Genomic DNA, 13,948 nt, shown 5'->3' with positions numbered 1-13,948 from the left:
GTGGCCTGTTCCGGGACCCCGGGGCCGGGGGGGGGCTCCGGGGACGTTTTGGGGTCATTTCGGGACTTTGGGGCTCCCCCGGGGGACACCGGGAGCTCCCGGGGCCATTTTGGGGTCGCGGGGCGGCCCCGGGGGGGTCTCGGGGGCGTTTTGGGGTCACGCGGGAGCCACAGGGCCCCCCCCAGGGTGACTGGGGAGGGGTCCCGAGGTCACCGCGGGGTCACGGGGGGGTCACGGGGACCCTCCCGGTACCGGCCCCGGCCCCGGGGGACTTTTATTGCGGCGAGGGGCGTGTCCGTGACGTCACGGGGCGTGTCCGGGCTCTTATCGCGGCGGGGGCTCCGCGCGCTGCTTAGTCACGGCCCCCCCCCCCGCCCCCCCGGCCCCGGGGCCGCGGCGTCAACCGGTGAGACCCCCGAAATCTCCCCAAAACCCCCCCGGGACGCCCCAAAATATCCCCCGGGACGCGCCGGTACCGGCACGGAACCGAGACCCCCGAAATGCCCCCGAAATGGCCCCAAAATGGCCCTGGGGACACCCCCCGAACGACCGAGCCCCCCACAAAACCCCCCGGGATCCGCACGGGCCGGTGCGACCCCGAAAATCGCCCAGAGCACAGCCCGGGACCCCCCTAAATAGCGGCGGGACAGCTCCGGTAGCGGGGGCGCTGCACGGGCCGTGAGACAGCCCCGAAACAGCCCCGAAACTGCGCTGGAATAACCCCAAAATAGCCCAAAAATAGCCCAAAATAGTCCCGTAATAGCCCTAGAATGGCCCTGAAATTGGCCCCCAAAATAGCCACAAAATAACCCCAAAACAGCCCCAAAATAGCCCCAAAAATAACCCCAAAACAGACCCGGAATAACCCTAAAATAGACCCAAATAGCGCCGAAATAACCCCAAAACAGCCCCAAAATAGCCCCAAAACAGCCCCAAAATAGCCCAAAAACAGCCCCAAAACAGACCCGGAATAACCCTAGAATAGACCCAAATAGCGCCGAAATAACCCCAAAACAGCCCCAAAATGCTGCCCGGGGCACCCCAAAATCCACCCCGGGATGCCCCGATAGCCCCCGAGACCCCCAAATCCTCCAAAATCAACCCAAAAATGTCCCTGTGGTGTGAGGGGGGGGGGTGTGTCCCACTCCCCGCCCTCCGTGCCTCAGTTTCCCCTGTTCTAACCCCGTTTTTCTCTCCATAACCCATTCCCAGCCCATCCTGTCGCACTCCGTGCCTCAGTTTCCCTTCTCTAACCCCGTTTTTCTCCCTCCGCAGCCCCTCCATCACCCCATAACCCATTCCCAGCCTGTCCTGTTTCACTCCGTGCCTCAGTTTCCCCACTCTAACCCCATTTTTTCTCTCCAAATCCCATCCCAGTCAGTCCTATCTCACTCCGTGCCTCAGTTTCCCCACTCTAACCCCGTTTCTCCCCCTCCGCAGCCCCTCCGTCGCCCCGGGCCCTCTCTCCAGCCACTCCTGTCCCTGTCCATGCCTCAGTTTCCCTCCTCTGATCTCATTTTTCTCCCTCCACAGCTCCTCCATCACCCCATAACCCATTCCCAGCCAGTCCTCTCCCTCTCCGTGCCTCAGTTTCCCCACTCTAACCCCGTTTTTCTCTCCATAACCCATTCCCAGCTACTCCTATCTCACTCCGTGCCTCAGTTTCCCCTCTCTAACCCCGTTTCTCCCCCTCCGCAGCCCCTCCATCGCCCCGGGCCCTCTCTCCAGTCAGTCCTGTCCCACTCTGTGCCTCAGTTTCCCTCCTCTGATCGCATTTTTCCCCCTCCACAGCCTCTCCATCACCCCGGGCCCTCTCTCCAGTCAGTCCTGTCCCACTCTGTGCCTCAGTTTCCCCACTCTAACCCCGTTTTTCTCCCCAAATCCCATTCCCAGTCAGTCCTATGTCACTCCGTGCCTCAGTTTCCCTCCTCTAACCCCGTTTCTCCCCCTCCGCAGCCCCTCCACCACCCCGGGCCCTCTCTCCAGCCAGTCCTATCTCACTCCGTGCCTCAGTTTCCCTCCTCTAACCCCGTTTTTCCCCCTCCGCAGCCCCTCCATCACCCCAGAACCCATTCTAGCCACTCCTGTCTCACTCCGTGCCTCAGTTTCCCCACTCTAACCCCGTTTTTCTCTCCATAACCCATTCCCAGCCAGTCCTATCTCACTCCGTGCCTCAGTTTCCCCTCTCTAACCCCGTTTTTCTCCCTCCGCAGCCCCTCCATCACCCCATAACCCATTCTGTCCACTCCGTGCCTCAGTTTCCCCTCTCTAACCCCGTTTCTCCCCCTCCGCAGCCCCTCCATCGCCCCGGGCCCTCTCTCCAGCCGCCTCCCTCCGCCATGTCCTGCCCGTCCCCGCCTGCCCCGGAGCTCCCGGCCGAGGTGACGCCGTCGCCGGGCCCCTCCTCGCTCTCGCGGAGCCGCTTCACGCTGTCCGAGCACCCGGCGGCGGCGCTGGCGGCCATGAACGAGCTGCGGCTGCAGGGGCAGCTCTGCGATGTCACCCTGCGCGTGCGGCACCGCCGGGACCTGCCGCCCACCGAGCTGCGGGCGCACCGCGTGGTGCTGGCGGCCGCCAGCCCCGTGTTCCGGGCCATGTTCACGGCGGGGCTGCGCGAGCGGGGCCTGGCCGAGGTGCCCATCGAGGGCGTGCAGCCCGGAGCCATGGAGGGGCTGGTGGAGTTCGCCTACACGGCGGCCGTGGCCGTGGGCGAGCGCTGCGTGCTGCCGCTGCTGCACGGCGCCCTCATGTACCAGGTGGAGCCCGTGGTGGGCGCCTGCTGCGCCTTCCTGGGCCGGCAGCTGCACCCCAGCAACGCCATCGGCATCGCCGCGCTGGCCGAGCGCCTGGGCTGCCAGGAGCTGCTGCAGAGGGCGCGGGAGTACATCTACATGAACTTTGCTGAGGTAGGGGGGGGTCTGGGGGGATTTGGGGGGGTTTGGGGGGTCCTGGGGGCTCCTATCAGCAATGGGGGGACACTGTGCAGTGAGCGCCTGGGCTGCCAGGAGCTGCTGCAGAGGGCGCGGGAGTACATCTACATGAACTTCGCTGAGGTATGGGGGGTTTGGGGGTCCTGGAGGGGTTTGGGGGGGTCCTAGAGGGGTTTGGGGGTTCCATCAGCAATGGGGGGACACCACAGAGGGACCCTGGGCTGCCAGGAGCTGCTGCAGCGGGCACAGGAGTACATCTACATGAACTTCGCTGAGGTATGGGGGGGTCTGGGGGTTTCAGGGGGATTTGGGGGGTCCTGTCAGGAATGGTCTCCAAGCAGGAGGAGTTCCTGTCGCTGCCAGCATGTCATTTTTTGAGCTAATTTTTGCCAATTTTCCCATTTTTTCCCCATTTTTCCCCCAGGTCTCCAAGCAGGAGGAGTTCCTGTCCCTCTCCCACTGCCAGCATGTCATTTTGGGGTTAATTTTTACCAATTTTGGGGTTAATTTTCCCTAATTTCCCCATTTTCTCCCATTTCCCCCCAGGTCTCCAAGCAGGAGGAGTTCCTATCCCTCTCCCACTGCCAGCATGTCATTTTTTGATCTGATTTTCACCAATTTTTGTCCCGTTTTCCCCCAGGTCTCGAAGCAGGAGGAGTTCCTATCCCTCTCCCACTGCCAGCAGGTCATTTTTGGTGTTGATTTTTCCTAATTTTGCCATTTTCTCCCCATTTTCCCCCCAGGTCTCCAAGCAGGAGGAGTTCCTATCCCTCTCCCACTGCCAGCTGGCCGCGCTGCTCAGCCGGGACGAGCTCAACGTGCGCTGCGAGTCCGAGGTGTTCCAGGCGTGCGTGGCGTGGGTGCAGCAGGACCGGGCGGCGCGGGCGCCCTTCCTGCCGGCGCTGCTGCGCGCCGTGCGCTGCCACGCGCTCACCCCGCGCTTCCTGCGCGCCCAGCTCCGCCGCGACCTGGGCCGCGACGCCCTGCGCTACCTGGCGCGGGTGTTCCGCGAGCTGGCGCTGCACCGGCCCACGCCGGGGCACCCCCCGTGCAGGACGCCCAGGGTCAGGCAGCTCATCTATGCAGCCGGGGGGTACCTGAGGAGGTCGCTGAGCACGCTGGAGGCGTTCGATCCCGAGAGGGGAGCGTGGCTGAGGCTGGCGGAGATGGGGACGCCGCGCTCGGGGCTGGGCGGGTGCGTGGTCGGGGGGATTTTCTACGCCGTGGGCGGGAGGAACAACTCGGCCGAGGGGAACACGGACTCGGCGGCCGTGGAGTGCTACAACCCCGTGAGCGGGCGCTGGGCGCCCTGCGCCGCCATGAGCGTGCCCAGGAACCGCATCGGGCTGGGCGTCATCGACGGGCTCATCTACGCCGTGGGAGGGTCCCATGGGTGCACGCACCACTGCTCCGTGGAGAGGTGAGGAATGGGGGAAATGGGGATGGGATGGGGGAAATGGGGCTGGGGTCCCATGGGTGCAGCCATCACTGCTCCGTGGAGAGGTGAGGAATGGGGGAAATGGGGATGGGGGAAATGGGGATGGGGGAAATGGGGCTGGGGATGGGGGAAATGGGGCTGGGGGGGTGAAAATGGGATTGGGGAAATGGGGATGGGAGGGAAATGGGGCTGGGGGAAATGGGGCTGGGGTCCCATGGGTGCAGCCACCACTGCTCCATGGAGAGGTGAGGAATGGGGGGAAATGGGGCTGGGGGAAATGGGGATGGGGGAAATGGGGCTGGGGTCCCATGGGTGCACGCACCACTGCTCCGTGGAGAGGTGAGGAATGGGGAAATGGGGATGGGGAAATGGGGCTGGGGAAATGGGGATGGGGGAAATGGGGATGGGGGAAATGGGGATGGGGGAAATGGGGATGGGGGAAATGGGGCTGGGGGGGCCCATGGGTGCACGCACCACTGCTCCGTGGAGAGGTGAGGAATGGGGCTGGGGATGGGGAAAATGGGGCTGGGGGAAATGGGGCTGGGGGAAATGGGGCTGGGGTCCCATGGGTGCAGCCATCACTGCTCCGTGGAGAGGTGAGGAATGGGGGGAAATGGGGATGGGATGGGGGAAATGGGGCTGGGGTCCCATGGGTGCACGCACCACTGCTCCGTGGAGAGGTGAGGAATGGGGGAAATGGGGATGGGGAAATGGGGCTGGGGTCCCATGGGTGCACGCACCACTGCTCCGTGGAGAGGTGAGGAATGGGGCTGGGGATGGGGAAATGGGGCTGGGGATGGGGGAAATGGGGCTGGGGGGGTGAAAATGGGGCTGGGGGGGGTCTCACCATGGGGTCTGTGCCCTTCTGGGGGTCTCACCGTGGGGTTTGTGGGGTCCCAGGGGGTCTCACTGTGGGGTTTATGCCCCTTTGGGGATCTCATAGTGTGATTTATGCCCCTTTGGGGGTCTCACCGTGGGGTTTGTGGGGTCCCAGGGGGTCTCACAGTGGGGTTTGTGGGGTCCCAGGGGGTCTCACAGTGGGTTCTGTGCCTCTTTGGGGGTCTCACCGTGGGATTTATCTCCCTCTGGGGGTCTCACAGTGGGGTTTATCCCCCTTTGGGGGTCCCACCATGGGGCCTGCGCCCCTCTGGGGGTCTCACAGTGGGGTTTGTGGGATCTGGGGGGTCCCATCGTGGGGCCTGCGCCCCTCTGGGCGTCTCACCGTGGGGTTTGTGGGGCCTGCGCCCCTCTGGGTGTCTCCCCGGCTCCGACCCCGCCGTGCCCCCCCAGGTACGAGCCCGAGCGGGACGAGTGGGCGCAGGTGGCGCCCATGGGCACGCGGCGCATCGGGGTGGGGGTGGCCGTGCTGCACCGCCTGCTCTACGCCGTGGGCGGCTTCGACGGCAGCGCCCGCCTGAGCTCGGCCGAGCGCTACCACCCCGAGAGGGACCAATGGCAGCCGATCCCGCCCATGGCCACCGTCCGCAGCGGCGCAGGTGGGGCTGGGCAGGGGTTTGGGGGGGATTTGGGGGGATTTTGGGGGGTCCTGGAGGGGTTTGGGGGGGTCCTGGAGGGGTTTATGGGGACTGATCCCACCCCGAGAGGGACCAATGGCAGCCAATCCCGCCCATGGCCACCGTGCGCAGCGGCGCAGGTGGGGCTGGGCAGGGGTCCCAGGGGGATTTCGGGGGTCCTGGAGGGGTCCCAGAGGGGTTTGGGTGGGATTTCAGGGGTCCCAGAGGGGTTTGGGGGGTCCCAGAGGGGTTTGGGGGGGCTGATCCCACTCCTAGAGGGACCCCTGGGACCCCATCCCTGCTCAGAGGGGTCCTGGATGGGGTCTCAGAGGGTCCCAGTGGGGTTTGGGGGTGTCTGAGCCCCATTTTCTAACCCCAGGGGTCTGTGCCCTGAGCATCTGTGTCAGGGCAGGGTTTTGGGGTGGCCTCTCTGGTTTTGGGTTGTTTTGGGTCCTTTTTGGGTCGGTTTTTGGGTCGTTTTTTTTGTCGTTTTTCTCAGTGAGTTTCTGGGAGATCTCTGTGGGTATCTTGGGGGTCTCTGTGGGTTTCTGGGGGTCTCTGGGGGTTTCTGGGGGTGCCGATTCCAATTCTGGGGCTCCCCCAGGGGTGTGTGCCCTCGGGAACTGCCTGTACACCACGGGGGGATAGTTTGGGTTGGTTTGGGGTCATTTTTGTGTCGTTTTTGGGCTGTTTTTGGGTCATTTTTGGGTCGTTTTTCTCGGTGAGTCTCTGGAGATCTCTGGGGGTTTCTGGGGGTCTCTGGGGGTATCTTGGGGGTCTCTGGGGGTTTCTGGGGGTGCCGACTCCGATTCTGGGGCTCCCCCAGGGGTCTGTGCCCTCGGGAACTGCCTGTACGCCATGGGGGGCTACGATGGCACCCAGCAGCTCAGCAGCACCGAGCGCTTCCAGGCCGACACCGAGACCTGGAGCTTCGTGGCACCCATGGGGCACCGGCGGAGCGCCCTGGGGGTGACGGCCTTCAGGGGCAGGATCTACGTCCTGGGTACCTCAGGGGGCTTTTGAGGGGCTTTTGGGGGGCTCTGGGGTCTGTTTGGGGCTCTGGGTTGGGATTTGGGGTTTGTTTGGGGCCTGGAGGTGACGGCCTTCAGGGGCAGGATCTACGTCCTGGGTACCTCAGGGGGATTTTGGGGGGCTCTGGGTTGGGATTTGGGTCTGTTTGGGGCTCTGGGATGGGATTTGGGGTCTGGGGGTGACGGCCTTCAGGGGCAGGATCTACGTCCTGGGTACCCCAGGGGGCTTTTGGGGGGCTCTGGGGTCTGTTTGGGGCCTGGGATGGGATTTGGGGTTTGTTTGGGGTCTGGGGGTGACGGCCTTCAGGGGCAGGATCTACGTCCTGGGTACCCGGGGGGCTTTTGGGGGGTTTGGGGGGGTTTTGGGAGGCTCTGGGTTGGGATTTGGGGTCTGGGATGGGATTTGGGGTCTGTTTGGGGCTCTGGGATGGGATTTGGGGTTTGTTTGGGGCCTGGGGGTGACGGCCTTCAGGGGCAGGATCTACGTCCTGGGTACCTCAGGGGGCTTTTGGGGGGCTCTGGGGTCTGTTTGGGGCTCTGGGATGGGATTTGGGGTCTGTTTGGGGATCCTGCTGCGTTTCTGGGGTTTTTTGGGGGGGTTTCTGGGGTGTTTCTTGGGTTTTTTTTTGGGGGGGGTTTCTGGGGTATTTCTGGGGGTATTTTGGGGTGTTTCTTGGGGGCTTTCTGGGGTATTTCTGGGGGTATTTTGGGGTGTTTCTTGGGGGCTTTCTGGGGTATTTTGGGGAGGTTTCTGGGGTATTTCTGGGGGTATTTTGGGGTGTTTCTTGGGCGCTTTCTGGAGTATTTTGGGGAGGTTTCTGGGGGATTTTCTGGGGTGTTTTGAGGTGTTTCTGGAGGGGTTTCTGGGTGAGTTTCTGGGGAGTTTCGGGGGGGTTTTGAGGTGTTTCTGGGGCAGTTTCTGAGGGGGTTTTGGGGTGTTTCTGGGGTGTTTCTTGGGGTTTTTTTGGGGGGGTTTCTGAGGTATTTCTGGGGTATTTTGGGGTGTTTCTTGGGGGCTTTCTGGGGGTATTTTGGGGAGGTTTCTGGGGGAGTTTCTGGGGCGATTTCTGGGGGCCTTTCTGAAGGGGGTTTGGGATATTTTGTGGTGTTTCCTGGGGTATTTCTGGGGGTATTTTGGGGTGTTTCTTGGGGGCTTTCTGGGGTATTTCTGGGGTGTTTTGAGGTGTTTCTGGAGGGGTTTCTGGGCCGGTTTCTAGGGGGTTTTGGGGTATTTCTTGGGGTTTTTTTGGGGAGGTTTCTGGGCTATATCTGGGGGTATTTTGGGTGTGTTTTGGGGGGTGTCCCGGCTCACCCCCGATCCCCGGGCAGGGGGCTACGATGGCCACTCCTTCCTGGACTCCATGGAGTGCTACGACCCCGCGGGCGACGCCTGGACCGCGGTGACGCCGCCGATGCCGTCGGGGCGCAGCGGGCTGGGCGTGGCCGTCACCATGGAGCCCTGCCACGCCCAGGAGCCCCCCCCCGAGGACGAGGAGCCCCCCCCGGCCGGGCCCTGCTGACCCCGGCGCCGCCGGGGGGGGCTTGGGGTAGGGTGGGGGGGCAGCTCTGGGTGCAGCCAAAATTCCGGAATTTTCCCCCAAAAAAACCCCTCCCAAACCCATCCCCCCACCGGCGGCATGGGGGGGGGCACCAAGACCCCCCCCCAAAAAATAAAGGTCACAGGACTTTTCCCTCCCCCTCCTCAAGGTCAAGTTTGGGGGTTTTGCTGATTCCCAAACACAGGGGTAATTAAAGAGATTGGTGGTGGTTTAATGGGGAGGGGTCTCACGCTGTGGGTAAGGAGGGGGGGTCACGGTGCCAGCGGCTCCCGGGGCAGCACCGGGGCTCTCCGGGGTCTCCACTCGGTGGGCACCAGCCCCCAGAGGAAATCGCTGACGAAGGTCCCCGAGTGCTGGGCCCCGTCCAGGTCCAGGGGCACGGCGATGTCGGGGCCGTAGTGAACTGGGGAGGGGGCAAAACCCGGTGGGGAGGGGGTCAGGGGGTGGTCCCAGGGGTGTTTTTGGGGAGGGGGGGGGGGGTTTTGGGGTCACTCACCCCCTCGGATGTGGCCGGGCTGGGCGCTGCAGTCCCAGTCGATCCTGCTGATCTCGTAGTACAGCTGGGCCACGTAGCTGGGGGGGCATTTTGGGGGTTCAAGGGGGGGGTTTGGGGGTGCTTTGGTGGGTCTGGGGGTGGCTGTGCTCACTCACACGTCGGGAGGAAGGCTGTGCTCCTCCTCCTCCTCCTCCTGGTGCTGCTCCAGCTGCTGCAGCTGCTCCTGCAGCTCCTCCAGGGCCCGGCGCAGCGCCGTGGGGAAGGGGGGTCAAGGCAAACACACACCCAAAAAAACCCCAAAATCCACCCCAAAAAAAACCCAAAATCCACCCAAAAATACCCCCAAAAAAACCACCAAAATCCACCCAAAAAAACCCCCAAAATCCACCCAAAAAAACCCCAAAATCCACCCGAAAAACCCCCCAAAATCCACCCCAAAAATACCCCCAAAATCCACCCAAAAAAACCCCAAAATCCACCCAAAAAAAAACCAAAATCCACCCAAAAAAAACCCAAAATCCACCTGAAAAACCCCCCAAAATCCACCCGAAAAACCCCCCAAAATCCACCCAAAAAACCCCCAAAAAAACCCCAAAATCCACCCAAAAAAACCCCAAAATCCACCCAAAAAAACCCTCAAATCCACCCAAAAAAACCCTCAAAAAAAAACCCCAAAAAAACCCCCCAAAAATCCCAAAATCCCCCAAAGTTCCATCCCCAGAGCCCCAGGATATTGGGTTTTGTCCCTGGCACCGCTCGGGCTGCCCTGGGCCTGGCACAGCGCCATGGGGAAGTCAAGGCAAACACACACCCAAAAAACCCCAAAAAAACCCCCCAAAAAAACCCAAAAAACCCCAAAATCCACCCAAAAAAAGCCCAAAAAACCTCCAAAAACCCCCAAAAATCCCAAAATCCCCCTAAGTTCCATCCCCAGAGCCCCAGGATATTGGGTTTTGTCCCTGGCACCACTCAGGCTGCCCTGGGCCTGGCGCAGCGGGGAAGTCAAGGCAAAAACACACCCAAAAAAACCCCCAAAAAACCCCAAAAAAAACCCAAAAAAAACCCCAAAATCCCCCCAGATCCCCAGGATATTGGGTTTTGTCCCTGGCACCGCTGAGGCTGCCCTGGGCCCGCTCCAGCTCCGTGTCCAGCTCCTGCCTCCGGCCGCGGAGCCGCTGGACGTGGGCCTGAGCGCCCCGGAGGCGATGGCAGAGCCCGGCCTCGGCCTCGGCCAGACCTGGGGGGCAAAACGGGGAAATGGGGGGCGCTGGGGGGCACTGGGGGGTGTTTGGGGGGCAATACAGGGGGGCTCGTGGTCGGTGGGGGCTGTTTTGGGGTATTTTAGGGGGTTTGTTTTGGGTGGTTTTTGGGGATGTTTTGAGTCACTGACCCTGGGGCAGCTCCTGGGCCCAGCCCCGCGTGTCAGGGAGGGTTTTGGGGGGTTTGTTTTGGGGTGTTTAGGGCTGTTTTGGGGTGTTTAGGGCTGTTTTGGGCTGTTTGTTTTGGGGTGTTTCAGGGCTGTTTTGGGCTGTTTGTTTTGGGGTGTTTAGGGATGTTTTGGGCTGTTTGTTTTGGGGTGTTTCAGGGCTGTTTTGGGCTGTTTTGGGGGTGTTTAGGGCTGTTTTGGGCTGTTTGTTTTGGGGTATTTCAGGGCTGTTTTGGGGTGTTTGTTTTGGGGGTGTTTAGGGCTGTTTTGGGCTGTTTGTTTTGGGGTATTTCAGGGCTGTTTTGGGGTGTTTGTTTTGGGGTATTTCAGGGCTGTTTTGGGGGGTTTGTTTTGGGGTGTTTAGGGCTGTTTTGGGGTATTTGTTTTGGGGTGTTTCAGGGCTGTTTTGGGGGGTTTGTTTTGGGGTGTTTAGGGCTGTTTTGGGGTATTTGTTTTGGGGTGTTTAGGGCTGTTTTGGGGTGTTTGTTTTGGGGTGTTTCAGGGCTGTTTTGGGGTGTTTGTTTTGGGGTGTTTAGGGCTGTTTTGGGGTGTTTAGGACTGTTTTGGGCTGTTTGTTTTGGGGTGTTTCAGGGCTGTTCTGGGGTGTCAGTGAGGGCTGTTTTGGGGGTATTTAGGGCTGTTTGTTTTGGGTGTTTCAGGGCTGTTTTGGGGGTATTTAGGGCTGTTTTGGGGTGTCAGTGGGGGCTGTTTTGGGGGTATTTAGGGCTGCTTTGGGGTGTTTTGTGCCACCCACCCTGTGCCAGCTCCCGGGCCTTGCCCTGCGCCTCCCGGAGCCGCCGGTGCAGCCGCTCCCGCCGGTGCAGCCCCCGCCGCAGCAGCTCCTCGGTGCAGCCCGAGCTCAGCTCCCGCAGCAGCTCCTGGCTCAGCTCCTCCACCTCCTCCACCGGCGGGAAACCACCGGGATCCTGGGACACGGCAACGGGGGAAAACGGGGACGGGAATGGGACAGGAACGAGGGGAAACGGGGGGATAACGGGGACAGGAACGGGGGAAAAACAAGCGGGGATGGGGAGATAACGAGGACAGGGAGATAACGGGGACGGAGAGATACCAGGGATGGAGAAATGTCAGGGACGGGGAGAAAACGGGGAATGGAGCGCAAAAGGGGCACCGAGGCCTGAGAGGGTCCGGACCCCCCCCCGACCCGCCGGGACCGCGTTACCCCCCCCCTCCATCCCCAGGGCCAGCTCCCCTTCCTCCCCGCCCGTTTTTCCCCGATATTTTCCCGTTTTTCCAATTTTTTCCCCCATTTTTTTACCATTCTTTCCGCTTTCTCCCGGCGCTCCCTCCCGCGCGCTGTTTGAACCGGGCGGGGCCGCTCCGCGCGTGCGCAGCCCCGCCCCTCTCCCCTCATTGGTTCCGCCCACCCCCCCTCCGCTCGCCCCGCGATGGTTTCGCCTGCCCCGTGTGTCACCGCCTCCGCGTCCCGCCCGCCCCGCGGCCCCGGCGCTTTGGTTCCGGGCGGCGCGGAGCCTCTCCGGTGATGGCGGCGGCGGCGGCGGCGGGCGGGGCGAGCCGCGGGCTCTGGGGGCGCCTGGGGGACACCCGGCTCGGTGAGGAGCGCCCGGAGGCTCTCAGGGTGACGGGAATTTGATGGGGGGGCCGGACCCTTGCGGGGGCGGTGCCGGGGGGGTTCCGGTGGGGGCGGGAGGGGCGATTCGGGCTCCCGGGAGGGTCTGGGGGGGTCCCCGTAACCCAGGGGGGGTCTCGGGGGGTCCCCAACCCCTCCCATTGTCCCGCCTGGCCCCGACTTCGCTGTGACCCCCCTGAGCACCCCTGACCCCTTTGACCCCCGAACCCCCCCCGAGCCCTCTGACCCCCCGTGACCCCCGTGACCCCTCCTGACCCCCCGTGACCCCCGTGACCCCTCCTGACCCCCCGTGACCCCCTCTGAGCTCCCGGTGGCTCCCCCGGTTCCCTCCTGAGCCCCCGTTCACCCCATAACCCCCGTTCCCCCCCGGTTCCCTCCCGATCCCCGTTCCCCGTTCTTCCCGGCTCCTCGTTCCCCCCGGTTTCCCCGGTTCCCGTTCCTCCGGTAATTCCCCGGTTCCCGTTCCCAGTTCCCGTTATCCCGCAGCTCTGTGGCTCCGCGCTCTGTCCCGTTCCCGTTCCCGTTAACTCCCGTTAATTCCCCGTTCCCCCGCAGCTCTGTGGCTCTGCGCTCTCTCCTGTTCCCGATTCCCGGTTCCCATTCCCGTTTCCGTTCCGTTCCCCGTTATTCCCCGTTATCCCGCAGCTCTGTGGCTCCGCGCTCTCTGATCCCCGGTTCCCCGGTAACTCCCCGGTTCGTTCCCCCGTTAATTCCCCGTTAACCCCCGTTATCCCGCAGCTCTGTGGCTCCGTGCTCTCTCCCATTTCCATTCCCGTTCCCCGTTAACCCCCGTTATCCCCGTTAACCCCCGTTATCCCCGTTATCCCGCAGCTCTGTGGCTCCGCGCTCTCTCCCATTTCAATTCCCGTTCCCCGTTATCCCCGTTATCCCCGTTAATCCCCGTTAACCCCCGTTATCCCCGTTAACCCCGTTAACCCCCGTTATCCCCGTTATCCCCCGTTAACCCCCGTTAACCCCCGTTAACCCCCGTTATCCCCGTTATCCCCCGTTAATTCCCCGTTAACCCCGCAGCTCTGTGGCTCCGCGCTCTCTCCCGTTAACCCCGTTAACCCCCGTTATCCCCGTTAACCCCCGTTATCCCCGTTATCCCCCGTTAACCCTGTTATCCCCGTTAACCCCCGTTAATTCCCCGTTATCCCGCAGCTCTGTGGCTCCACTCTCTCCCGTTAACCCCCGTTAACCCCGTTAATTCCCCGTTATCCCGCAGCTCTGTGGCTCCGCGCCCTCCTCCGCGATTACTCCTCGTCGCTGCGCGAAGCCGCCTCCTCCGCCCGCCGCCGCCCCGGTGTCACGGCCGCCTCCCTGGCCGCTCTGGCTCTCGCTACCGGCCTGGCCCGCTCGGTACCGGACCGGAGCTCCCTGGAGGGCGCGGCCGTGGCGGCGGGGGCGCTCCTGGGGCAGCTCCCGCCGGGCTCCCGCAGCCCCCGGGCCGAGCGCCACGTGCAGCGGCTGCTGCGGCTGCGGGAGCGGCACCGGATCCGCGTCCGCAACTTCGGCATCGTGGCCGTGGCCGGCACGGACCCGCACGGCTCCGAGCCCGCGCTGTACCGGGCGCGCTGCCCGCACCTGCGGCCGCGGCCGTGGGACCGCGAGTTCCTGCTGGATTTGGGGTTTTTGGGGCGCTGGTGGCTGCTGGAGGCGGCGCTGCGGGACTGCGACATCAACGAGGAGGAGTTCGGGAAGCTGCCGGAGGCGCTGCGGAGGATGGAGCCCGGAGAGCTCCGCTCCGAGCGGAACGAGCGCCTGCACCGGGAGAGGCTCCGCGCCGTGGTGCTGAGCGAGGCCGACATCGGGGATGGGGAGGGGGAGGCGAAATCGCGGGGTTTGGGGTGAAAAGGGCTGGGTTTGGTAAAGGGTTTGGTGTGTGTTGAGTGTTTTGTGGGGGTTGTAAAAAAAAAAAGAAATAAAAACCAAAAAAAAA

General features: G+C 62.9%; 2 protein-coding genes across 6 annotated transcripts; one reads left to right on the top strand and one right to left on the bottom strand.

Moving 5' to 3' along the window:
• The first annotated feature begins 283 nt into the window (after positions 1 to 283).
• Positions 284 to 8,686, top strand: KEAP1 (kelch like ECH associated protein 1). 5 transcript variants are annotated; one of them, XM_077192362.1, is made up of 6 exons: positions 462 to 589; positions 2,295 to 2,906; positions 3,674 to 4,350; positions 5,659 to 5,864; positions 6,709 to 6,885; positions 8,243 to 8,625. In XM_077192362.1, exons 1-6 carry the CDS (start codon positions 512 to 514, stop codon positions 8,431 to 8,433), a joined length of 1,941 nt encoding a protein of 646 aa, XP_077048477.1. In that variant the 5' UTR covers positions 462 to 511; the 3' UTR covers positions 8,434 to 8,625. The 5 variants fall into 5 exon arrangements, with proteins under 5 accessions (XP_077048478.1, XP_077048476.1, XP_077048480.1 ...); XM_077192363.1 differs by lacking the exons at positions 462 to 589; positions 5,659 to 5,864 and adding an exon at positions 284 to 406 and having other exon boundaries at positions 8,243 to 8,686; XM_077192361.1 differs by lacking the exon at positions 5,659 to 5,864 and having other exon boundaries at positions 458 to 589; positions 8,243 to 8,686.
• On the bottom strand, positions 8,660 to 12,183 carry SPC24 (SPC24 component of NDC80 kinetochore complex). The gene is made up of 6 exons (XM_077192377.1): positions 11,674 to 12,183; positions 11,149 to 11,320; positions 10,061 to 10,205; positions 9,124 to 9,222; positions 8,969 to 9,045; positions 8,660 to 8,875 (listed from the first exon to the last, which is right to left on the bottom strand). Exons 1-6 carry the CDS (start codon positions 12,145 to 12,147, stop codon positions 8,724 to 8,726), a joined length of 1,119 nt encoding a protein of 372 aa, XP_077048492.1. The 5' UTR covers positions 12,148 to 12,183; the 3' UTR covers positions 8,660 to 8,723.
• Between the last annotated feature and the right edge of the window lie 1,765 nt (positions 12,184 to 13,948).

This window comes from Agelaius phoeniceus, chromosome 32, assembly GCF_051311805.1.
Source record: "Agelaius phoeniceus isolate bAgePho1 chromosome 32, bAgePho1.hap1, whole genome shotgun sequence".
In the NCBI taxonomy this organism is placed as follows: domain Eukaryota; kingdom Metazoa; phylum Chordata; class Aves; order Passeriformes; family Icteridae; genus Agelaius; species Agelaius phoeniceus.
The sequence above is the reverse complement of the archived record's forward strand: the minus strand, read 5'-3'. Positions and strand labels throughout refer to the sequence as shown.